The sequence below is a fragment of the Triturus cristatus genome, chromosome 11 (genome assembly GCF_964204655.1).
Source record: "Triturus cristatus chromosome 11, aTriCri1.1, whole genome shotgun sequence".
In the NCBI taxonomy this organism is placed as follows: domain Eukaryota; kingdom Metazoa; phylum Chordata; class Amphibia; order Caudata; family Salamandridae; genus Triturus; species Triturus cristatus.
This window is the reverse complement of record NC_140594.1, coordinates 1,031,267,793-1,031,294,372: the sequence shown is the minus strand read 5'-3', so window position 1 is coordinate 1,031,294,372 and position 26,580 is coordinate 1,031,267,793. Positions and strand designations below refer to the sequence as shown.

General features: G+C 44.6%; 2 protein-coding genes across 2 annotated transcripts in view; one reads left to right on the top strand and one right to left on the bottom strand.

The window, feature by feature from the left end:
• ATP5PB (ATP synthase peripheral stalk-membrane subunit b) overlaps positions 1 to 16,081 on the bottom strand; it is a 56,231-nt gene extending 40,150 nt beyond the window's left edge. The window contains exons 1-3 of the mRNA XM_085635229.1: positions 15,976 to 16,081; positions 9,857 to 9,893; positions 7,500 to 7,645 (exon numbers count right to left, since the gene is read on the bottom strand). Of these exons, the coding sequence (XP_085491355.1) occupies positions 7,500 to 7,645; positions 9,857 to 9,893; positions 15,976 to 16,003 (211 nt within the window). The 5' untranslated portion in view covers positions 16,004 to 16,081. The remainder of the gene's footprint in view (positions 1 to 7,499; positions 7,646 to 9,856; positions 9,894 to 15,975) is intronic.
• A 163-nt stretch (positions 16,082 to 16,244) lies between these two features.
• Positions 16,245 to 26,580, top strand: part of NMD3 (NMD3 ribosome export adaptor) — a 101,351-nt gene continuing 91,015 nt past the window's right edge. Inside the window, exon 1 of the mRNA XM_085635227.1 lies at positions 16,245 to 16,378. The gene's annotated coding sequence lies outside the window, so the exon portion shown is untranslated. The remainder of the gene's footprint in view (positions 16,379 to 26,580) is intronic.

Genomic DNA, 26,580 nt, shown 5'->3' with positions numbered 1-26,580 from the left:
TACACTGCTAAAGGTTGAAAGCAGAGTGTTAATATACATTCAAAATCCTGATTTGTGAAAAAGAACTGTTGAATCTTACTAACTCAAGCCCTGGTTGACATTTCTGGTCTACAGCAAAGCATTAGGATGTTTTTATTTTGAAGAAAACTTAACTGAGAGAAAGTAATTCTATGTCGGGAAAGGAGGTGCAGATTATGCTTCTATTTCTGTACTGGCATATAAACAGCAGCCAATCAAATATTTAATAAAGAACTGTAACAAACTTCAAATCCCATGAAACCATATGAGCACACCCCCTCAATAGGTCCACCAATCAGGGTAACCTTGAACCATCAAAACTGAGACCCCATCTTTCTGCCTCAGCAGTCAAGTTAAGGGCCTCTCACTTTTGTTGTATTTAATCTGTCGGTATTTGATGGTTTTGCTACCAACACTAATTTAAGGATTGTGCGCATTAATCTTAGGAGCATTATTTTTTTTGAGTTTACTAATCTGTATCCCGCTCGGGTCACGCAGACTGTGCTCATCCCCTACCACCTGTGTGTGCATTCAAACCCATTTTTGAGCGGGATTGCATCCTTTTCTCAAAATCTAAGTTTCATTGACAAACCCATCAGTTCTTTTGGGAGTGAGGTGCACGTGTAGCCCAACTGGACAACACATGTGTAGTCCACTTTTGATCTCCATGTAGCCGTCGATTCTCTGAACGCACTTGGTTGACCACAGTAGGGGAGTAGGCATAAGGGAGGGTGAGAGGGGAGAGAGGGGAGAGAGACATCTCTCTGGGATGCAATGACAAGGGCCGAGTGATCTGCTCTTCCTAGACAGATTGCCATATTTACAAAGCCCTGAACAGTGGAATATCAGTTTATGCTCCATTCCCAAGCACTGTCTAACAGGGTCTTTCAAAGCTTCAATAATTGATATACAGGCTTGCCTGAGGAGCTGGCTTGAGCCATACTTGTGGTGGTCCCTGGGTCGCTCCTACCTTATCTGTCCCTTCTAATGAGACTTGGTACCTTTAAAATGCAAGAATTTTGGAAAACTTTTCATACGGTGTCACCATGACAGACACTGACCTTTTTGACCCCGACTATTAAAGGGCCTTATGAATCTGGGTATTATTTTGAGGATGGACTGGGTGAGGCCCTAGAACAGTTGGTGCAACAATCAGTCAATAATGCTCCTGGGGATTTCATTAAAACCTATAAACAGACCACCTTGAGAAGTATGCCAAGCGAAAAAAGAAATCTACCCTTGACATCTGCAACCTCTCAGTCAGATGGTGCCCAGTTAAAAAAGTAAAATCCACGTTGAATGAGCGACCTCATGACGTGACCCTCGCCAAGCTCTCAAAATGTACTGGGAGACCACAGTGTACGAGGTCCCTCACAGCAAATGACCCCTCAAACAGATTGCTATACCAGTTCTCAATCCATCTTTTCCTGCACTGATCAAGTCAAGCCAAAGAGCTGTAAAACGTAATAGAACATGTGGCATCCTCCCTCTGGCGATTGCCTCCCCTCGTTGGCTCCTAATCCTTTGGCTTTTGACCGAGAAGAAATTGTTCCACAAAGATCTTCGGATTGGCCCTCTGTCCCAGTAGAGCCAGAATATGTGCAATTTCGCCTGTGCAAAAGCTTTGATGAAGAGGTGAGAAATACATTAAGATCCAAAGGTCCCTGGCCGGACCTCCATGGCAGAACGGTGGACACGCCAACGTAGACCTCCGTATGTTAAAGACCACAAGGAGGGCAATGACCAAGCCTGGCGGGCTTGGCAGGATAAACTCACCCTAGCCAATCCATTTCTAACATTGGTGATCAGTGGTGAGGATAGAACTTGTGTTTTACAGTACCATATAATAATTCAGTCTTCACTGCACCTCTGTACTTAGACCAATTCATAACTATTCCTCCTGATCGGCAACATTTTTGTCTGTCAGCGCTAAATGGGATTTTTCATCCCCCCCCCCCCCCCCCCCCCCGATTGGTCTTTTGGCCTTTTGAGTCTATTCTGCTAAAACATGGCTGTAGGAAAGTAGGACCTGCTTTCATGGTCACCCCCACTTTTTGTTGGTGCCATTAGGTGTTTGACTAGTCAGACTGGGATCCTGCTAACCAGGACCCCAGTCTCTGCGCTTTCTCCCTAAATTGGACATGGTGAGTACTTGGGTACACTCCAAATTGGCTACTGGTGTACCCCGATGAGTTCCTAATATATAGTACTAAGGTACCCAGGGCATAAGTACACCAGGGGTCCCACATGGTTTACTATGCCACCCACGGGAGACCACTCAAATTGCAGCCTGTGTAAGCTGGTGCTAGCATTACTTACAACAGAAATAAGTCTCCTTATGTCGGAGGTCACTGCACTTAAACCTATAAGTCACCCCTAAGGCAGGCCTTTCAATCCAGACGGTAGGGTGCTCGTTTTAAGTGTGAGGGTGCCCCTGAAAGAGCAGGACTCCCCTACAATCCACGCAGTCCATTCTCCCGAGTTGTAAGTGCATCACCCATTACAATATATAGAGTGGCCAGAAGTCATTACCCGATGGCTAACTGTAAACTGGCTGTAACGAACCCTGTCGTGTTTGGTATCAAACATTTTGGAATCATACCCAAAACCGTAAACTGTGTTGGAGGTATGATTCCCAGCACTGTAAAACTCCTCCGGGAGGCCCTCAGTGCTTCCAGTACCAGTCTTCTGGACCCAGACAGCAAACTATGGCTGCTGCTGACCACAGACATGTTTCTTCCCTCCTGCTGCTGAGCCTAGCTTGATCAGGGGAAAGCAGGACAATAGGTTTCCTGTCACAGGGAGGTGTGACCACCTCCAGGGATGTGGAATTCCTATAGCCCGACACCGAGGACATATTGTTTGGGGTCAAGGGCAACAAGTTTTCATGTGTATTTTGTCCTTGGGACAAGAAGGCCCAACCCCCTGCAGCACAAACCCTCTGGCTGCCAGTTTGCAGTACCACATTCTGGATCAGGGAAGGGCACTGTCTGCAGTTAAGGTAATATTTTTGTCCATATGTTAAACTTGTATTTATGGTTCAATAATAGAAAGCCTTTATTATTAGGGTGAGCGCCTTTAAGTAAATGTTTTAAGCTCTGACTGCACTACTGACAGTGGTTTCAGTATAAAAATGCGTACAGTTTAGCAATATGAGGCTATGTATAAAGCTCCCAGAATGCTCTCCGATTTGATGCAAATATTTGCAGAAGCTTGAAAGCAAGATGAATGATTTTTTACTTTCAAAATAAAATGTTCATTAAAAAAATGAAAGCAGGAAAAAAAACAATTCGCTAAACTACGGTAAAATTTCAGGAACCATTTCTTTGCAGCATCATTTAGTAAAATGTGTTGGATCATGCTACTATTTACCAAAAACATTCTAAATGAAAAATCAGTGTCACCATTTATGGGAAACAAAAATTAAGAAGCATTGGCAAAGCCAGTAGGTCTGAAATTGGTGGTCAGCTTTGTCGTATGGTCAATGTGTGACTTGTTTTGGCATGGTTTTTGTAAAAGCTTATTGGCGTGGGTGCTGATGGGCACTCATCATTATAACAAACATTGGCAAAATAAAAATTGTTTTTTGGTCTTAAAAAGCATACACTGCCACAGTAGTTACTAACACTGAACAAAACTACTTTGTGTGCGGATATGCTCCTTGTGAAAGAGCAGAATGCTGTCACAGTGAAGCCAGCTGATACAGAGAGAGAGAAACAGAATTTTAATAAACACAAAAGGTCACGGTCAACACCAGACTAAATTAGGGGCCCAATTATTAAAGAAAGTCTCAAAATTGCAGCCATGGTATGTGTCCTTGCATTAAGTGTGGCTATACGGCTTTTGTGAATTCCCAAGAATTTACAGACGTAGGGCAAGAAATAGTACTCCTAGAAAATATTTGTGAACTGCATTGTAGCATGAGCAAATATGCAGGTGTAGATTTGCCCATGCGAAAATCTGAGTGTTTGCAAGTTCACTTTCCCTACAACTACTTTTTTACCAACACTGGAAGAAGGTTTACGTCTGCCATTATCGGGATTAAATTTCCAACTTTTCTCAGTGTGGGAAAAGATTAGAGAAGAGTTGTTGAAAACCCTTAAAACATGCAAGTTAGTAGGTTTGCTCCGACTCAAAAGGGCATTCTAACCCTGGAACTATTGCTTACCACTACCTTCAGCCCCAGTATGTAGATCTGCGGAAACATGGCAACATAAGGGGATTGCAAACATGGCAACATAAGGGGATTGCAAGTATTCACACTACTGTGGTATGAGCCCTGGCATAATCAGAGAGGCTATAATCAGAGCTCTTATATAATGAGATTGCTTCCATAATTGGTCACCGCATTAAATGGAACCAAAAGGGACAAGTGGGTTTTGTTACAGGACAAGTAGATTTATGAAGCAACCTGCCCCATGGACAAGTAGATATTTTATTAAATTCCACACCCCTGCACCTCCTAGACAGGACTTCGTGTATTGGGACAGGGTGGGGGTGCTTGCCAGCGCCACTAGACTGCTATGAAGGGTACGTTTGGTGCCCTCCTTGCATACTCCAGTCCAAACCAGTTCAGGGAGCGGTTACCTCCCGCTCTGGTGCAAAGCTGGACAAAGGACATGAGAGTAACCTCCCCACTGTCCAGTCCCTCCTCTGGGAGGGAACCCTAAATCGTCCCAACCATTTCCTTAGAGTACTTAAGGGTTTACCTGTGGTTGGGTCCCTAAATTCGTCGTGGGACAAGATTCAGATCACATACCACTTCAACTGCGACAGTCTGGACTTCGCTTTGGGAACAGAGACTGCACCGGGGAAGATTCCTGCTGCTCCTTATCTTGTCGTCCTGCTGGTCTTCTGCAACATCTGTGTCCATGCTCCATACAGGTTCTTCATCAGGCCTGAGGATATCCAAGACACCTGAAGGAAACTACCTTGGAGTGAAGGAGTCTCTCCCCTGCATCTGCAGGCACTGCAACAAAGCTGACCGGTCTGCTGTCCCCGAGCTCCTGCGGATTCCGAAAGGTTCAACAACACAGGTGGTGGTTCTGCAACTCCCTCAAGGCCTGCACTGTCTTATTAGCAAGTTTGAAGCCAGTATCCTTCGTCGGAACAGCTGGAGAAGTACCCCTGTGCACTGCGTCGACTTGTTGACTTCACCAGAGATCTTCGTGCTCTAAGAAGATCCAGCCTCAAGCATCTCCTGCAGCCAAGATCTTCGCCTGTCCCGCATCCTTTCCAGACTCTTCCATCTTCTTCGCCAGCGGCATCTTTTCTGAGGTCCTCCATTGTGGTCTACGGTGGTTTCCGGCGTCACTTTGCACCCGGGTTCTCTGGGATAGGGATCCTGGTTCCTGGGGGTATCAATGGGTGGGGTGAATCTCCAACCTTCCATCTTCCACAGGGTGTCTTCAGAGTCTGTTGCGAAGGGTCCTCTTTCTTTAAAACTGCAACCAGGACTTACTCATTGACTTGTATTGAGCACGCGGTCGTGTTCCCACTCTGCACACGGCCTCCGTGGAGTTTCTTGATACTCACCTTGGGTGGTTCCTTGGCTCCCCGACTCCTCTACGTCTTCTGGGCCCAGTCTCGACTTAGGTTGTGGTTCGCATTCCACTATTTTAGTATATGGTTTGGTCTCCCCCTGGAGGCCACTGTGTATTTGTGCTACTTACGTGTTCTATTAGCCAAGTATTGTGTGTTTGTGGATATATCTCCGGGTAGTGTTAGTGAGTGGTTATAATACATACATATTTTCATAACTACACTGTGTGGTGCTTTTTCACTTAACCTACACTATAAGATTAAGTACTGGTAAACAAGCTGCTTTACACTCCTGGACTAAGCCTGGAGGCTGCTCTCCACAGCTACCACTTAGAGAGCTTTCTATGGTTGTCTAAGACCACTAAAAATCACCATAAGGGATGTCTGGATTAGCGCAGAGTGCTACACTTACATAAGTGTGCACCATATACTAAGCCAGTCTCCTACATGTTGGGTTCCAGATTAGAAGATATCTTAAAAGCTGCAGATTGGTTCTCCGATTCTACATTTAAACAATCCTATAAGGTTCTTGTGCATGTGGCTAGAACAGTGGCAGACAAGCTTCGAATAAGCTTATCAAAGTCTCCGGTTCGGACATAGAATAAAAACATTTCTAGCTTTCAAGACAAAAATTTTAGATTTTATTAAGGACACTGAGGCAAGGATTATCCTACCCAGATAGGACTTATAAGTCTTCAGTTATAGGTCTCTAATTTTAACTTTCTATCTGCTTTAATGTCCATGGATTGGATTTATGCCTTCCTGACAATCATGTATAATGCATTGATTGTTTTCCGTCCCTGGTTATTACTGGAGAGTATTTATTCCTCTTATTGCCTTTTCAGGTACTGAGCAGAAACAGGAGTGAAAGGAGGCCCAGCAGACTTGGATATTTTGGAGGCTAGCCATCATCGTTCAGATGGCAACAGTGAATGACTGGAGCTTAATGATCGGAACTGTTGAACGTCTGGACTCTTGTTTAACAGCAAAGGGGCAGAAGGATGGCATCTCTCAGTTTTGATGGTGTAAGGTTACTATGATTGGTGGACATATTTAGGGGTGGTGTGGTAATATTGTTTTATGGGATTTGTAGTTTGTTAATGTTCTTTATTAAATATATGATTGGCTGCCGTTTATATGCCAGTAAAGAAAGAGAACCATAATCCTCACCTCCCTCCTCGTATCCTTTCTATTGACGTGACCAGTTTTCATGCTTCATGTTGTAGTGTTGCTAAGTTGAACTGAAAACAATAATTCTGTTTCTTGCATGCCTTTCAGTATGTGTGAAGCATAGAGGAACATAGCACACAGTGGTTCAGTAACATGTGGTTATTGGGGGTGGGCAATACAATCTAAAAGTCTGTTCCACATGTATGTTGATTGTCTTATGAATAACTATTGTATATTTTAGAAAAGTGTCACATTCATAATTTGCACCAAGTGACATGCCTAGTGCTACAATGTTCAAGTAAATGTTTGGCAAGCTGACATGCATGTTTCCATGGGAGGACTACATTTCAGATAACTTAAGGGTAGATGGTCAGTAAATCCCCTATATTTGGCAACACTTGCTGAGAGCAATATAGGCTGATAGGCGCATTGCCCAACCAATTTCATAAGAACAAAATACACAATACACACTAAAAGGTTGAATCCAAATCCATAGATTAAATACCCACCACATTTATCCTGAGAAAAGTGAAGATCTTAAAGTACAACCCACTTAAACATGCTGTTATATAACACATCTATTTCCCTTTTTACAAGTAAATTTTCATAAGGCACAAGACAGGGCAAATGCAGATTTGCTATTCTTTAAGCAGAAGCTTTTCTTTCTCTCACTGCAAACATTCAATGTGTACAATTGTGCATTGTATTTTTTAAATGACCTAGCTTTGCTATATGAACATAATAAAAAAAGAAATGAAGGGCCAACAAACCTGTAACTCCTGTTTTGGGATACAGGAACTGAAAAAATTCTTCTGGAATCAGTCCATGGCGGACTTTGCCTCCTTTCTCCGGAAGTGGTGGCAACGGAGCCAAACGTTGCTGGCCAATGTGAAGCGGTCTTGAGGCATGCAAAACTCTACATAGATTGCAAATAATAATTTGTTAGTTGTATGGATTTCTATTATTGTGAAGATAAAAATCGACAAACATTTTTCAGTATTGATTGCATGTTTGTGTCAACCGGTGTGGACTATAACTCAGATGGTTGCTTCTACTTTTTAGGTCTCGCCTGAGCCAGCGCATGCGCTGTGGCGAGACATTTTGTAAACGGGCTTTTAAAAGTCCTACCAAAAGCTGGCTGGCCTCGAGCGTGCGGTTACGTGCACAATGACGAGCAGAGGTGCCATACGGCTTTCCTCTCTCGTTATGGTGCGCGCACATCGCCAGCCTGATTTTGCCGTTGCGCGCGTGCACTACTCTCGTCTTTTTTTCCCTTTTTCTTTTTGCGCGATTGTTTATCCTGACATCAGCGAAGTGAGGTACAGGCCGTTGCACATTAAAAGTAAAGCAGGGGTGCCGCGATTATAGCAGAAAGTGAAGAACTAGAAAAAAAACCCCATCTATTTCTTTACTTTTGCTATAATCGCAGCATCGCGCTTTACTTTTAACATTAAAAGTGAAGTGCGGGTGCCGCGATTATAACTAAAAGAGAAATAGATTTTTTTTCTATTTCTTTCCGTAACCAATCCTAGCGCACCACAGAATTCCGAACTGTTAATTGGCTGCAGGCCCCAAAAAGCCTTCATCCGATCCCACCCTCCTACCGACGGCGGCTTCCGCCCATTAATGATGGACATGCATCATTAATTAATCACGAACAGCCGTTCGTTTTCTGTAGCAGGAGTTGAAGCTGCCTGCACCCGCACCCCTCAACCTGTCGCTCTGGCAGCGGTCACAGCCCTTGGGGAGGGTTCCGCCAGGCTTTGGATTCCGCTTCCTCGCGCAGTCGTCTCCTGTGAGCTGGTGGTTCGAGGTCTCATGGGGGTTATTGTAATGTCTGCAGTGAGAACATGGAAAACATTAAGGCATGCCGCTAGGGTCGCTCTGCATGCTTCGTCTACCAAGGTCCATCCCTCAAAGGCCACGATTTCACTGGTGGCTGTATAGAGTAACGTCATAAGTTTCTGGCAACACATAGTATGCTTTTCCTTGCCGCAATATTGCTATTAAAGGCTGCATCTGTTCTATACTTTCCTCTTACCACCATTAAAAGCGTGTGTTTTTTATTACCATGGTTGTGGGCAATTAGCTCCAAGAGCTTGTTCATGTAGGCATTATCAGGTGTTTTTTTTGTTTAATGGAACTACAATTTTGCATAACGCCGCACTATTCCCTCGACGCCAGTTCTCAAATTATGTCAAACGCTAGGTTGATTTGAATATTTTATAAGGTCATAGGCGCGATGTCACACCCTGTTCCCTTGCTCCGTAAAATGTGAAGAAAGGAGTATATCTGCTTTTTCAAATATGCATTTTTTTTAAAGTATGGGACCTGTGCTTGTCTGTCGCAATTTCAAACGAAATAGTGCAGATTGCAAGATGAGTGTCGTGAATCAGTAGCCCATCTTGCACTTTAAAACAAGCATTGGCATAGCCAATAGGTCTCGCCTTTGGGACCTTACAAGTGTTTAGCCATGCAACAGTTTATGTTGTTGCACCAAGGATATTGTGCTGGATAACTAAACACTTATAAGGTCCCAAAAGCGAGACCTATTGGCTATGCCAATGCTTGTTTTAATAGTTCATAAGTTCTGTTCAAATAAAAGGGTAAGGAAGGACAAGGAAGTGAGAAGAAGTTTGACTGTAAAAATTTGTGGTTCAACTCATGTCTTGTTCTTAATACATCTGGTTCCTAAACTCGCTAGAGATCAGCTAAGATGCAACATTACTAAAGAATAACTTCTCGAAAATACTTCAAAAATGTCAAAAAGTAGTCACTGAAGGCTGTGGCAGAGCATTTTTTACATTAACAACTTAAAGTCACACTGGTCTGTCGAACAAAATATTTTTTTTACATAGATTAATCATGCCTATGTGAGGTACCTTACAGTAAATACAGGAAAAACTGTAATCTTGCCAGAAGGCATGTAACATGGCGGTCACCCATAATGAGTGGTAGCATGATTACATTATACTAACAGGCTTACAGTTTCATTGACTAGTTTCAAAATAGGAGATAATAAGCTTTTGTACTGCCAAAGTCAAACACCTAGGTTCAAAGAAAAATTACGAAGTGTGCATCTGGCAATGTAGTCAGCAGTGTAAGAAAAATAAAGGTTTGCACTTACCCGACACTGAGGGGCCCAGAGAGTTTTAAGGCAGAAGCTGCAACAGAAGAAACAACATTCAGAACTGGATGTCATCGGTAGACTGTTTCAATTTGCAAGTTCATATTTTCAAAATCGACACTAGGCGTAAGGAACATGATTTATGTTGAGTGGTTCTTTGTTGATAAAATCGTCACCCCATGAACTCCAACAAGAACATTTGGGCAAAATAACAGTTGATCTCACTTAGTTAAAACAAAAGTGTGACATCTTCTATTAAGTCAGAAAGGAAAATTACAAAGTTGATACAGGACTAGCAGAGTAAGCAATTACAGACTTCAAAGACAGTTAGAGAGTGGTATATTATGCTACTTTATATCTTTATAGCACACGTTTGCCAACGGAATGGACTTGGTGTTAGTTCCTGCAGGGATGGGGAATATTTTGCTAACAGTGTGCATCTCCCATTCTCAAAGCAGGTCATTCTGTCTCCCAGTCTCTGAATTAGTGGACATATACAGCACCACATTATTCATTTCTTTGACCTCAGAGTCACACCTCTCTCAAAGCCTTCACAGTTCCACCAGGCCCATTTTCCCCACTTCCAGGACCTGGGCCACCTAGTATAGATCCAGTGCAGGTGCTGCTGGGTGTGGACGTATTGCAGGCGACACTGGGAGAAAACGAACTGCAGGTAACAATGAGTGCAAGTTACTATTGGTGCACAGGAAGTGGATTCGGGTGTGTGTAGGTGCTGGACAAGCCAGAGGGGATGTCTCTTCTCTGCAGAGAGCAGTGGGAGCTGAAGATACTATCTAATGTCAGTGCAGAGAGAAGGAAGTAAGCAGCTACATTAATTACATTATGTGACAGGGCCCTGCAGGGAGCAGAGCTGTTCTCTGCCAGAGGCCTCAACTCCCTGACGCGGCGCCTCGCACTCCTCCTCGCAGCCCCTCCTGCCCATTGTCATTCTGTCTGTGGCTCATTATCACATACAGAATGACAATGGCCAGTTTGGGCTGCTAAGGCATACTTCCCACCCTGGAACCTCTATAGCCCTTAGCTTAAAACAGAGGTATTCAAACAGTGGGGCGCGCCCCCCTGGGAGTCCATGGCTGCATTCCCAGGGGGGCGCGAATGCGTCTTCAACTAGTTGTTATTTTTCACAGTGTGTGGAGCGCTTTGCTTGGGAGAACCTGATTTCAAGTTAGCAGACAGTGTCCCCCCCCTTTAAACGGAATGGCAGTGTGTGTATCCTTCAGTGCGCCCCCCAGTCAGGGGAGCCACAGCATTAAACAGTCCTAGAGTTGAGTGACACTTGGAGGCACCATCCCTCTGTATGCAAAATTGCCATCAGCCACTAAAGAACCCCCCCTTGCAAGGCCGCTCGTAAACGAAGCTGCCTTGCTAACAACCTGCTCTATGTCTAAGTGTGTGGCCGATCCAGCCGATCGTGACGAGGCTTGAAAGCTCGCACTCCTGCACTCACAATACTGGTGTTTGAGCGCCGAAACTCGGGCCATGAAGGAGGAGCAGCGCTATCTCCACTGCCGTCCTGCAACCTCGGAAGGCTGCATTACAATACCGCAGTCGAGCACCAGAGTCCCTGAGAAACACTGCCAATCTCATCTCCAAGGTACCGGGAGTGCTATGGGCCCAGAGGGTGATTGTGGCACGTTCAATACAGCTGAAGCCCTTGATTTTATGAGACGCAACACGAGCGGTCTTCACTGTATTGTGCAGCGCCTCATGTTCTGTGCTCTCTTCACCTGGATTGGGATTGGAAAGGTGAGCAGTAGGGGATGTGAAAGAACAGTAGTGTGCATGTGTGCGCTGTCGACGGGGTTTCCCACCCTTCACACCACCAACTATGAAAGATAGATCAGTAAAAGGATGGATTGATGAGTGAAAGGGTGGATGATGGGCGAGTGAATGGGTGGATGGATGAGAGAAATGATGGATGGATTGATGAATTAATAAGTGAAAGGGTGAATGAATGGATGGATGGATGGATGACTGGATGGATGGGTGAAAGACTGGATGAATGAGTGAAAGGGTGGCTTGGGTGAAAAGGTAAATGGCTGGATGGATGAGTGGGTGGATGAGTGAGAGGATGGATCGGGTGAAAGGGTGGATGGGTGATGGATGAGTGAAAGGATTGATTGGGTGAAAGGGTGGATGGTTGGATAAGTGAAATGGTGGCTGGAGTGGTGAAAGGGCAAGTGGTTGGATGGAGGAGTGGATGGATGGGTGGACGAGTGGATGGATGAGTGAAAAGATGGCTTAGGTGAAAGGGTAAATGGTTGGATGGATTAGTGAGTGAATGGATGGATTGGTGGAAGAGTGGATGGATGAGTGAAAGGATGGATTGGGTGAAAGGGTAAATGGATGAGTGAAATGATGGATGGACAAATAGACGTTGGATAGGTTTGCAAATGGTTGAAAAGGTTTGGATATGGATGGGAACACAGTTGGAAGAACAGAATGAATGGTGAAAGACTGAATGGTAGATGAAAACACTAATAGATAACAGAAAGTACATTTGAAATGGTAGCTGTCAGGGGTTTGATGGAAGGATGAATGACTAGATCCCTGGACAATATACCCCTTCTGGGGAGGGTTATGATGACTTACTTTGCTTTCTTGGTGCCATAAGAGCTTTAGTTCAAAGTGGGAGGTATTTCAATTTTCTGGCTATTCCCTTGCCTATGTATTACTATTCTGTATTTGCTGTGTACTTATGTGTGGGATCCATACGACATTTTGAGTGACACCCAACTACTACTTGAATGTTACACTAGTAATTGTAAATGTGTGCATGCTTTGTTTTAGGTGAAAGGTTTTAGGGAGAGCCTCATAGTGCCATAAGCTGTGCTTGAGATGTATATTGTGTTTGTAACAATAGGCAAGGTGTCAAAAATAAACTATGTGATAGTGTATTGACAGTGCCTTCTTTAAGAAAGCTGCAGGGAAAAGCACCTTTGTGACTTCCGTCAGCTAGTGCAACTCTCTGCGAAGCCCCCATAAGCAAAGTCAGATTCCATATTTTAAGTTCCACTTGCTGAAACACCCATAATGCGTTCCCTACAGTGGGTTCATCCCAGCAATCCTCCCTTTAAATCACCTATGCTTGCCGCTTTACATCTCACAATGGCACTCAGGTAAGAGATGCTGGTAACAAAGTCTATCCGAGCAGATCTTCCTCAGCACTTCTCGCACCATACATGTCTGCTCAAGACCATGAGTTGTAAACAAAACATCAGACTGGCTAACCCAGTGCAGTAACCATATAAATAGATTATTATCATATGAAATACCTCAAAAAGACCTGCACAGTTGCTCAAAGCTGTGCGCATACCAAAAAAACGTGAAGTGCACGATTGCCTCAACTTGATATAAACTTATTTTGACTTGTATTTAAGTGGTTGTCTATTTACTTACTTTTATACTATCGCGCAACTTCCTCTGATGTTTCTGTAAAACGTACCTTTTGTCCTGAATTTTCGTCCAGAATTTTGACCCTTTATCCTGAATTTTTACACTTACCATCCTGAATTTGCAGCCACGTCAGTTGGTCAGCCTACATTAACTGGTGAGTTCACTTCGGGCGCAGCGTTCACACATGACGTCACCAAAAGTACAGAGTTCACCCAAACGTGTCTGCAAAGCATTCACCAACGCATCCATGGTACTTACAGTGTGAAACGCTGGGATGCGCAGATCTGGACAGGACTGAAGCCCAGAAGCTTGACTGAAGCACGCACCTCCACTAGCAGGGACAAGACACGCTACAAGCGGGAACCATGAGCCTCCTTCCCCGCCACAAACGTCCTGCTCAGTCCCATTCCAGAACAGGGATTTCTCAAGAAATCTTCTGCATGTGGGGGCCCTTTTGTCGCCAATCTTCATCTCACATTGAAGTGACCCCTCAGCCAGGGCTTTAGATTGGCCGGGTCCCCCGGGTCGCAGAGGACGTTGCAACGGGTCCTTATCGGGCTCTAACGCCATGCCCTTTATTCTGACATAAACACTGATCGATTTCTAAATAATGAATGTAAAAAGGCAATCCATGTAAGCGATTTAGTTCCTGTTGGTGTTTGACGTTTTACTTAATATTTCATTCCCTTAGAGCGTTAAGCATTTCCCAGATGTTGTGTTTCTGTATTATTTCCATGTAGCATATTACGCTTGTAAAGCGCCTACTTTGATCTGAGCCACCACCAGGTGCAAAGAACTAGCCATGGTTGAATGCTAAGCATCCGAGAATGTGATTTGTATGACCCCTTCTGAGAGGCCCAGAACCAGCCCGAGCCAGCCCACCTCTGAACGGTTTCAGCGACCCTCCCTGCCCCCACCCTTTGATTTCTTTTAGACTGGTGCCCCCGAGGTGATATTCTTGCCTGAAGGCAGGGATTTCACCTAAGCACTTGATGTGTTGTGAATGTGAGCATGGGGTGGGAGTGGGAAGATGTGCACAGCAGGGGGAAAGGGATGGCCAGTGCAGGTGACGCTTTTCTTTTGTATAGGAATTTCTGCTGGTGTCATAGCCCAGGGTTTGCTGTCTGTGCACTTGTATAGATGTGTATTCCATACAAGTGCACAGACAGCAAACCCTGGGCTATGACGCCAGCAGGAATTACTTTACAAAGGAAAAGCGTCACCTGCACTGCCATCCCTTTCCCCATGCTGTCTGTGCACTTGTATGGAATACACATCCACGGCGCTGCTCACCAGATAAATGATAAACAGGGCCATGGATCTGTCTCTTTTTGCATCCAAGGGCACCAACGAAGAAGTAGAGGAGGCCCAGGCAAGGAGAAACCAGGAGACATTTGACCTACATCTATCTACACAGTGAGACCTTCTGGAGGGGCTGGATGCCAGGACGACAGTGCTGCTGATCAGCCCGACTCCACTGAATAGTATCAGAAGAGCAGGCAGCAGTTTTTAAGTAGGTTCCAGTAACTTTAATGCATTCTACAGCATCAGAATTACCTACTGACTGCATCTCTAGGTTACTCTAAGTGAACGGTGTTCTAGACTTACATGCATGGAAACGTCAAGGAGGACAGTCCCCTCCGAATATGCAAATGTAGTGTAAGCTCGTAGTGTTCAGCTTTTGGGGTGCCAGGTGGTAACTTAAGGATTTAGGTTGGGTGTGTGTTTTAGGGTGCCAGGGAGTAATTTTAGGGTTCAGGGTGGGATTGGGGTGCCAGGGGGTCATTTTAGGGTTCCGGGTGGGTATGGGTTTTGGGGTGGCAGGGGGTAATTTTAGGGTTCCAGGCGGGTATGGGTGTTGGTGTGCCAGGGGGTAATTTTAGGGTGCAGTGTGGGTATTGGGGTACCAGGGGTGTAATTTTAGGGTTCAGTGGGGGTATGGGTTTTGGGATGCAAGGGGGGGACATTTTAGGATTCAGGGCAGGTATGGGTTTTGGAGTGCCGGGGGGGGGGGTAATTTTAGGGTTCAGGGTGGGTATGGCTTTTGGGGTGCAAGGGGGGGGACATTTTAGGGTTCAAGGCGGGTATGGGTTTTGGGAGCCAGGGGGACAATTTTAGGGATCAGGGAATGTATGAGTTTTAAGAGGCCAGGGGGTAATTTTAGGGTTCATGTGTGCTCTAATTTTTGCCCAGTTTCAAATGCAGAATTCACTACTTTTTTTCTCAGCTTGGCCTGAGCATTACCCGATCCTGATTGTCTGCAATTTTAGCCCCGCCCCTATTGATTAACATTAGCCACGCCCCTTCATTTGCCAGGTTAGCCCCCCCTGGAAAAATTTCTGCGGACGCCCATGTCATTAGCCTGCTGATTAAAGTCTTGCAATACTTCTCTGCCGAACTGTACGCCTCGGAATACTCTGAGCACTGAACCACATGTGGCCTACTACAGTTAAGGAATTCCAAAACGTTCTGTTCTTACAGACACATTAAACCGTCTCTATTTTGAGCTCTGAACTTTATCCCAGGCGTTTCCCTCACACCTGCCTTCCCCGGACCGCACAACGCTAAACTGTCATTACTATACTCCTTTAAGTGCTACCCACTAGGGCCCTTCGAACTACTTATTTGAACGCTGCTTTAACCGATCGTGAGGCCAGCTCACGCTAAACATTCACAAGACCTAAGGTATCCCCCTCACTCACCCGAACAGAGAGCCGCCCTGGACAACATGTCGGCAAGTCTCCGTAATACCGCGTTCACAACGACCTCTCTGTGTCCTGAACCGACTCAAAATGGGCAGAGAAGGACAAGAACCTATTTTAACGACCTCAGCCAATCAAGAACTTCGAAAATCTTCAAGGCTCACTAGATTGGCTGGGCTTAAACCGATTCTCCAATCGTAGACCAGCGAACTTACTGCTCACTCCCAGCTGACTCTTAGCATGTGTTCTACCTTGTGATAGGCTGTTAAGTGATCCGGAAGTTCTAAGTTGAAAATGACATCCTTTCGAAGATTAGCCACGGAGGAAGACCTGTGCACATGGAGTAGAAGTGACTGGCTGGCCGTGTCATAAACAGGTGGTCATCGTTCTTACGGCACCCGTGGTACGTTGTTAATATTCTTTGCTCAGGCAAGAACCTTGTTTATGTCAACATTTGATAATGCTAGCGTTTTTCCTATTAAGTCAGAGTACGAATTATAGTAAGTCGCTGAATATACTCGTTTTCTAGTTGTACAGTAGATTTTCGATGTTTTTTTTTTACCTTTTGCGATTTTGTGTTTCAACACAGGAGACCTGTTTACTGTTGAGCGCAGTTTTTTTTCCTTAGTGTTAATTTTAACGAAATGATAGTGTACTTTTGGTCCAGTGCTTCAGTTCAGAAACAATGTGGCGTCAGTTACGCTGCCAGTATCTCCACATGACAACGTTGGGTCATTTTTGACAGATTAGTTTATTTCTCTTCATACCAGAGTTCCCTCGTTTGCCAAAATTGCGATCACTTTTTGCTGACTTTTAACGCAGACCCTGATACTCTCTTTTTTCACTGCTAACTCCTATCGATCTTGTTATGATTTAATTCATGAGGAACCCTGCTTTCCTCATCTAAAATCTTCAGACCGGTCACAACCTTTTGCATTCCTTTGGTGCTGAAAAAAACCTTTATAAAAATTCTCAAGCAACAAGTTAATATAAAGACCCTGTGCTACTTGGATGTCCAGCAAAACATACTTTTGCCCTGTGTTTGGTAATTTCTTTCATGGAGGACTAGAGATCGATTAAATGTAGTCTAGTTATGTGCCTAGTTTCTGTTCCAGTCGTATACACAGACATTCTGCACCTTCGTTTGTCCGATCTATCACATTGCATAGTATTTGGGTGTAGACTATAAATCAGATAGTTGGATGACTCGTTCCTTTTTGCCTTGTGTCGTTTTATTCTAAAATAAACAAAGGTCGTGAAAGTGTTTTTATATATATTTTATTATTGCCAAAGCAGTCCAACTTTTGGATTTGTACTAATGTAATGTCATCACTAGTCATACCCAAAAATTATCAAGAGACGATCATGGTGATAAGATGTTTTGGATTTGCCACAACAATACTATATTAGAGGCCTGGTCTAACATCCCACACTAAGTCAAGTCAAATATACTTTTATTTGATTTTGTTAAAAATCATAAAAGGGTGGGAGAACCACCATGGCACATGATACTTTAAGAATACATTTAAAAAACATATTAGAACATTGGAATGTGGAGCACTCCATTGTAGACAATTGAGTGCTCCGTGCTTCTACGGGCCGGTAAAGGCCCGCAGAGCAACATTCCAATGTTTTACATAAGCCTCTAGAAGTTCGAGGGGATTTAAATCCCCTCGAGCTTCGAGAAGCCTTTGTTTAATTTGTAAGAACATTCTGCCCTCTAGTGGCAGAATGTTCTAATAGCCTTATAGCCCTTCGTAGCTGGGCTATACCGCTAATAAAGTCCCGCTGCTTTTGTTAAAGTCCCTCGCCTTCGGCTCGGTCCTTTAACGCTGCAGCGGGCCTTTAATAGCCGGTATAGCCCGCTACGGCGGGCTATAAGGCTATATTGTTAAAAAGACCACAAGGTCATAGCCACTGACAGGAGGCAACTGATTTAGTAAAGGTATTAACTGTTATATCAATGCGGTTGGGGATGGTATATTTACAGATTATTTTTGGGCTACTTAGATTGGATTACTTTTTTTGTCCAATTCTTTTGCCGCAATTTTCCAAGATTTGATGACTCTGCAAGACAGGGGAATCAATGGCCCTCCTAGACACTTGATGACTATGGATCTACATGTTCTTATTTGTTCCTTCCTAAAGGGCTCCCGAAGGACAGTTTTTCGAGTTTCTAATAGTGAGTGGAAAATGCATAATAGGTGTAATAAAGACTTGTCCCCTTGTCTGCAAAGGCGGCATTCCTTGGATGGCCATGTGTGTTTCCATTTCGGGGTCAGGTCCTTCGAGGGAAAAGATCCCATTCGCAGTAGCGTCAGATAGTGCCTTTTCTCGTGAGAAAAGTGTTCTGACAGGTACGGTCGTGGTTTCAGAGTATGGTAGGTATGTATCACTGGCCATAAGTGGTATTTTTTTGAGAAGGTAGTTTTATCCGTCAATAACAATATCTGCTTGATGGCATTATTCACAACCAATTTAAATCCGGGGTATGTTGTAAGGGTAAACCAGGCCTCCTCTAGCTGTAATGCCGAAAGGGATTCCTTCAAGACTGTCGTGATTGAGTTGACTAGCTTTGCTTGATTTTCAATCTCCACCCAACAGTGGTCAGCCAAGGTATTGTCTTCTGCTTCCCTCATCCTCCAGTAATACTTTACAAATACACCTTATCTGGCCGGGATTTGTTTTTTTAGTCCGTATTCAAGGTGGATTTGTGCCTGGGAGATATGTTATGGAATTAAAAACAATCTCTTGAACAATGTGGTTTGTGCTGTATTTAGAACTGTGGCATCTTTAATATTCAGGATTTCTGAGCCATATGAAATCGAGGGAAGGAACTTTGCTGCAATCACTTTTAGCAAGTGACCTGTAGAACAGGTTTTTTTTTTTTTTTTTTTTAAATCTTAAATGCAAACAGCAATTATTTTGCTTTCGTGCATCCTTGGTCCAGATGTATCTTAAAGTTGAGTATGCAGTCTATTTGAAAACCTAGGTATTTGTACTAAACTACCTGGTTTAGCGGTTGCTTGTGTAATTTCCAAGAAAATGTAAATTTTTTTCGTTGGTTTATTGTGTATGAAGAAACGCTTCACCTTTGTTTTTTGATGATTGATAGTTAATTGTGCCAGGGAGGTGTAAGCTCCGAATTCCGTTATCAGTCTCTGCAGGCCTACAGGAGTTTGTGCTAGCAAAACAATTTTGTCCACATATTGGAGATACGGTGTCGGTGTTTTGCCCAATTTTGGTGGATCGGCTTGAATTGACCGAAAGTGCTTATCAAGATCTGAAATGTAGATGTTAAATAGGCAGGGCGCTAACACACAACCGTGTTTAGCTCATTGAGTGTAGGGATCTTGTTGGTTAAACTGCGCCCATCTCCTTTTTAGGTCTCGCCTGAGACAGCGCTTTAGCGCTGCTCTGGCGAGACTTATAGTAAGCACTTTTGGAAGTGCAAACGAGTGCTTTCAGGCCGCCAACTACTGTGCATGTGTGCCGGGCGCGCGCACCATTTGGCAGCCTGAAAGCACTCGTTGTCTTTCACTTCCGCTGCCGCTCGGCCGCTTTGATGTTTTATCGTGTTCGCGATCACTTTCACATTCGCAGCAGAATCCACGCGTCGTAAAGCACATCGTGACCCCATCCCCGGCCATCGCTCTAGTTTCATGCATTTTGGTTGTCTTGTAACGTTTGAACAATCCTTAGTGCTCTGATTAGATGTCATATTTTCGTCCAACTCTTTTAATTACGGTGTTCCAAAGCGCACTCTGAATTGCTGGTGTCCTTAGGGTCTCTGTTAAGACTGTTCGTGTTCCTTGAAAAACTCTTGTGTGAACAGGTCGTTATTTCTTAGCATTCACTATATCGGCATTTTTACAATATCAGCGGTTTCCGGTACCCTGCAGTTCCTCTTGTATCTACCACATTAGATGTAACGTGTCCTGTGACAGAAATTCAGGCACGGTTTAAGTACATATCAGATGACAAATTGGTGCACATCCATTGGCAATCTTCGGCGTTTTCTTTAGAACAAGTTGATAGCCATCAGCAAAATCTTGGCAGGAAACGTGCAAGGTGTTTAGGAAGATCCTCCTTCTAAACTAATGGGTGTTCAGGCCTGGCTGAGTTGGCCATGAAAGATGACCCGCTGTCTCTTCCGAAGCACCCACAGGCCCTACAATAGGATCACTTGGCGACTGCGTTACAAGTGAATTCTATCGGCCATTTTGTATAAAGAAGACATCCAGTGACGCAGCAAAAATCATGCAGCCTGCTTTCTCCTAAACAAAACACGGAATAAACTGTGCACGTAACAGCAAAGAAAAATACCGTAAAATGAGCATTTTACGCTGTCTTGCGTTTTTGGCGCAACCTAGTATCAATGATCCGCGAGTTCGCCATTTTGCAGAACCGTCATCCTTGTTCGTTGTTGCTGTAAACAAGGGCTGTGGAGAAGCTTACACATGCCGGGCTGCCGGTGCCGTGCGGTCAGATGCTTTTGAGAGCGACCCTGATATGTATTTTACGCGCAAGGAGATAGATCTATGTCGATAAATTTTTTAAGACCCAGCCACATTGAGCACCACAATCGGCAGATTTCCTCTGGCAGTGCTTTATTGCGAGGTAAAGCTACCGTAAGCCTCCTTGTACAGGCACAACTTTTTGGGACTTCAGTAAAGTGCTTTAAAGCCTTGGGACAATGTCCAGGCTAAATGCAATTCATAAATACATACATTTACTTTGACACATTGTTGTCAGGCGTGTATCTTTTATTCTAGCGGTTCACATGTGATGATCGTACTACAGGTCTCAAAATGCACTGGTTTATGGAACTAAAGACCAGCGCCGGGCCCTAAGTGTGGGAGTGGGGTGCCATTCGAGTCGCCTGTTAATGTTCGTATATACAGTGTGAGATCTTACGTAAATGGTTTAGGGTCTCAGATGTCTAGCTAGTTCTTGCTTTTCAGATCTGGCAACTTTGGATTCTGCCCCCTGTAGGTAGCAATCTCTCTGCAAGTTTCTTTAAATGGGAATGCCCCCCTTCGTCCTGCTCCAGCACCCAAACACAACCTCCCCTGGGTAATGCACCCTGCTCCCACCTCCCCTTGCCCGGATGCCCCTGCCTCCCTGCCGTGAACTGCTCCGCCGTCCCGCCCCTCCCTCCTCCTGCCAGGGGCCTCACACTACTAATTATCCTTTCCCATTCCGCAAACCTCCCCTCCCTTTCACCCTCCCCCAAACTCCACTCTAGTGCTGCTGCTATCGGCCTAAACGCTGGGCCTTCCATGTGGGCCCGCGCTCTGTTCTTCTCATCCCTTCGCCCCTCCCCCCGCTGCACTGGGTGGTCTTTGGGTGCCTGTAGGACCATCCACCCGTCTTCATTCCACCTGTCCCTCATTGCTTGTGGGGCCCTCTCCAACCAACCCCCTGCCGCTAGTGACACCGGGGGACACCCCCTTCCATGCCTTTCTCACTTTCCACGTCCTCCTCTAACGCCCTCGTTGGCTGATCTTCCCTGCCGTCAAACATAAGCTCCCCATTGTTTTTTCTTGCATGCCCATGCCAGCGTCTCTACTCTCTCCCTTCTGCTCTGTGGCAGAGAGCTTATTGGTGTCATTCCTCTTCTGAGGCCCCCTATTTTTCTCTGCCCCCACCCCTTCCCCATCCCTCCTCCTCGACCTCATGTTATCCTTTCTTTCCCTCCCCAACTGCCAGAGCACTATCTCTAGGGCACAACACACAAATGCACACCACAAAATTCAACTATTGACCATCGCATAATTTCACACAACACAAATCAACACAATTCAACTCCACATCATTCGAAATGCCACATAAATACAATCCATCAAATTCAACTCCACACATTTCCACTCTGCTCCATGCCACATAATTACACTTCACATAACACCACTCCATGCAAAATAATTCCATTACACTCCACGCAACACAATTCAACTCCAGATAATTCCACTCCACATAGTTCCACTTCAACCTACATACTTACACTTCACACCACATAATTACACTCCATATATATACACTCAGCTCCAAAACACATTACACTCAACAAAATTCAACTTCAGCATGCCCTGTATTTACACTCCACATAATTCCACACCATACCACACAATGCCACGCCACACAATTCAATGCAACACAATTCCATACCACACAGAATAATAACACTCTATTCCATACCACACAATTACACTCCACATAATCTACTCCATGCCACATAGCAACACTCCACATAAATACACTTCACACCATGCCACATGATTTCGCTCAACATAATTTCACTCAGTGCCACACAATTCCACACAACACAATTCAACTCCACACAATTCCATTCCACGACACAAAATTCTACTCCACAACACATAATTCAACTAGATACCACATACATCCAACCCACACATCAGAATCCACATCATGCCACATAATTCTACAACATACTACATAATTCCACTCAATACATGGCACTTTACGACACTCAATACCACTAGACATAAGCCCACGAAACTTAATACTGCATAATTAATATCCACATAATTCTATTGCACACCATACCACATAAATCCACCTCACAGAACTCCACTCAATGCCACACAATTCCAAAACAAACAATACCACTCCAACCCACATCATTTCACACCACATAATTGCAACCCACACAATATAACTCAACATCATGCCACATAATTCAACTTCACTACATGCCACTCCACACCAAACAATGCCACTCCACGTAAATCCACATCATGCAATATAATTACGCTCCATATAATTCCACTCCACACCATGCCACATATTTACACTGCACATATTTCATCTCCACCCCACATACATCCACTCTACTCAATAAAACATGGCTAAAGACATTGACAACGCCAATTGCTCTCAGAGTGCTATCTACATTTTGCAATGTCAATAGCTCAAACTCGCGTAAATGCGAGACCTAATGCATTGCAAATGCTTTTTTGTTTTTGTGTACTTTCTCAGTCAGGGGTCATCGGGCAGCTGCAGAGCTTGTTTTAGTGTTTCTGCTTACATTTACTGTCTAAAGTATGCACTGATATGGGTAGAAGTACAGGAATATGGCGATTTCTTCCCTAATATACATCACTGTTCTATTCTAATCCCATTTGAAGTAATCCTGTAAAATCCTACCTATGAATCTTCTGAAAACACGCCACTTAGCGATACTTTACTCTGTAAAGTTTACAGACTGTAATTTTGCTTTAGCTTTAATATATCACTCCAACACAGCTTCTTTCTTTTTTCTGGTCCGATGTCCCATGAAAAATAACTATGTGAACCAATCACGCGCGCGCTCACGCGGTGCCAGTCAGTGGTGCGTGCAGGCCCTGTGGGGGAACTAGCAGATTGTTGGGCAGGCTGGTTGATGCCTCTCAAAGGCCTGCAGGGCTCGCAGTTACTTAAGTTTAAGCTATTGGTATTGTAAATGACAATGCCCTTTATTTAAGTTTTTAAAACAAAAATAAAAGGCATTGTTATTTGCAATGGTAATAGCTCAAGCTTGCGTAAATGCAATAGGTCTCGCATTTACAAAAGTTTAAGCTATTTGCATTGTTCATGACAATGCCTTTTTTATCTATTTTATAAAACAAACACATAAATAAATGCCATTATCATTTAAAATGCCAATAGCTAGTGTTGCATTATTATTAGCAATGCCAACTGCTCACACTTTTATAATGCGAGACCTATTGCATTGCAAATGCTTGTTTAATTTGGACCCACGTGTGAGAGTAGAGATTAATTATGGCCTCCAGGAGTTTGGTTGGTGCCCCCAGCCTTGCATTTCTCCCCGTAACTTAGCTCTCGAAAATGTATCGAAGGCCGCTTTGAGATCGATGAAGCATGCATATAAGGGCCTAGATTTTGCAAAGGCTTGATTGGATAGGAGGGTAACTGCAGAGATGTTAAAAAGGGTGCCCATCCCTGCCCGAAATCCGGTTTGTGTGTATGGTATCACACTAAATTATAATGCACGTCCTTCAAAGAAAGAGAAAAGGGGAGTGAAGCAAGGTGGGCTACCGAAGGAAATGGAGATTTTAGCCTAGAAGTAAATGTTGACCTAGAAGGATATTGTTTGACACTGTTAAGACTGCCCTCCTATTCTCTACCTTCCCACTGCCACATATGCTAAAAAGCATATGGGATTGTGAACTTTAGTCATGACTGCTAATGTTACAAAAAGATACCTGACCCTTAGTAGCCTGTAGATATTTCAGAAGAGTGGAAACCGTGCTAATGACTCATTCCTTCTAACTTCACACCCACCAGCCCTCCCAGTAATATCACTTATCTAAACATGCTGCATGCATGATTACAGCAAATAAAAGAAATCTACCGGGGCGCATGAAGCTTCCATCTGCGCTTAGAGGTAGCAAATAGGTTCTCCCTACTGAAAAGGCTGTGGAGAGGAGAAGAATCCTGAACACAGTTCATCTTTTTCCAAAGAAAACAGGCTTATGTTATCTGATTTCTAATACCAGAATATTTGGATGCACATATGTTTGCCAAGTACTGACACTCTTATGAGTTTGTAAACTATGATCTGCCATTGAAATAAGTATTTGTACATCTTTTGGTGCAGATGTGGTGTAAAACAGTATATGTAAAATAAAGCCATGCATCTCCAGTATGAAGCATTGGCAAAGTCACTGGTAAAATCTATTGGCTTAACTTTAATTCACTGGTCGCTGCCTTCATGTCAGCTCACAGAAGCTCAGAGGCCATCTTAAAATAATTTTTCTATAAAAAGCCATTCCAAGATGGCAGTCTGCGCATACGTACGTGGCAACCATTTAGGAATGGATATTAAGACCTTAAGAAAAAATACTTCCAAGATAGCTGCTGTGCATACTCTTGCATTCATCGTGCCCATATTGATAATTAATTATGGTTTAAATCTGTTTTATTGATTTTTGAAAGAGACAAAAAACAAACAGGACCTCATACTCCTGAAAGACAGCGCAGTGCAAACACTTAGTGTTGGCTATAGTAGTATTACTAAGTAAGATGCGAGGAGCGGGTCAACAACAAGGGCCCTCAACAGCCAACGCAAAACCCCAAAATCAAAACTCCCCACTAACCCCCCCTCCCCCCCACCTCCCCTCTTGTCCACAGCCTATGAATAAAATAAAGAAAGGAAAAACAGGAAGGTCCCTGATACCCACAATTCAGCGTGGCCTTCGAGGCTTGCGTTTCGCAGGGAGTTCAGTATCCGCGAGGCGGAGAAGCCTGAGGTACCGGGGGCATGTTAACTCCCGGAACTCCGTTGTAAGCAGAGACAGGAAGGGCCGCCAGAGCTCCGGGAATTCCTCCCCCCCTTGCCCGCAAGAGTGAGGGACAGTTTCTCCATGCCCAAAATCCTCCACTGTCGCTGTAACGAGCCCGAGTGCGGAGGAGCCTGTGGGGAGCGCCAATGTGCTACTATATTCTGAGTGGCTGCCCCTAGGGCAATGGCAAAGAGGCGGCCTCTCCGGGATTTCAGGGGATATGTTAGCGGGTTGGGTAGGCCAAGGAGCACATAGGCTGGAAAGCGAGGAAGCTGCGTATCGAAGTGAGCATCTACTTCATCCAAAATTGTTGCCCAGTAGGACTGGATGCGATCACAACTCCACAAAATATGCTCCAGAGTGCCCACCTCCCCGCAGCCCCTCCAGCACCAATCACTAACGCGAGAGTCAAAGCGGTGGAGTCGTTCCAGTGTATGATACCAGTAGGTGGCGACCTTGGTCAGCGTCTCTGTTAATCCGGCATGATACTCCGAGTGTCGAGCTCTATAGTATATGCTGTCCCATTCTTTGTGAGAAAGAGTCCTCCCCAGCTCCCATCTTGCCTGCCCGGCGTTATAGGTGAGGGTAGTAGCTACAAGCAAGTGTTTATATAGATCCGAGATGAGTTTTTTATCGGAAGACTGCGTAAACAGCCACATCTCATATGGGGTTAAGAAGCGCTGAGCCCCGGCTTTAATTTGTGGCTGAAGTGCCCAGTGTCCGAGTTGTAAATATTGTAGCCGATCAGACCCCGGAACGCCATGGTGTGTCTTGACTTGTGGGAAGGATAGTATGCCCTCTAGATCAAACAAGGACTGGCAAGAGGTAAGTCACCAGCTTGAAAATGCCCTAGGATCCAATCCAGGGGTGAAATCCGGATTGTGAAACAACGGGGTCATGGGGGAGGGAAATGTGGTTAGCCCATGTGAGGTGGCCGTGCGGTCCCAGGCCTCTAAAATAGTGCTCGTGATCTAAGAGGCGTAAAGGTTGGCCGGCCTATGCCGCTTCCGGAGAAAGGGGATACCCTGTAGAGGCTTTGCCGCAACCGCCTGGTCCTGAAAAAGCCAATGCTTTTCGGATTCTAAGCGGCTCCACTCGACTAGATAGCGGAGCTGTGCCGCATAAAAGTAGAGCTGCAAGGATGGTATGCCCACCCCTCCCTGTTCCGGGGGAAGAACCGCAATCTCCTGCTTAAACCGAGGTTTGCGCCCCTGCCATATAAAATGTGCGAGGTCGGACTGGGTTTGTTGAATCCAACCTGCGGGAGGGCGCAACGGAAGAGTTTGGAAAATATAAA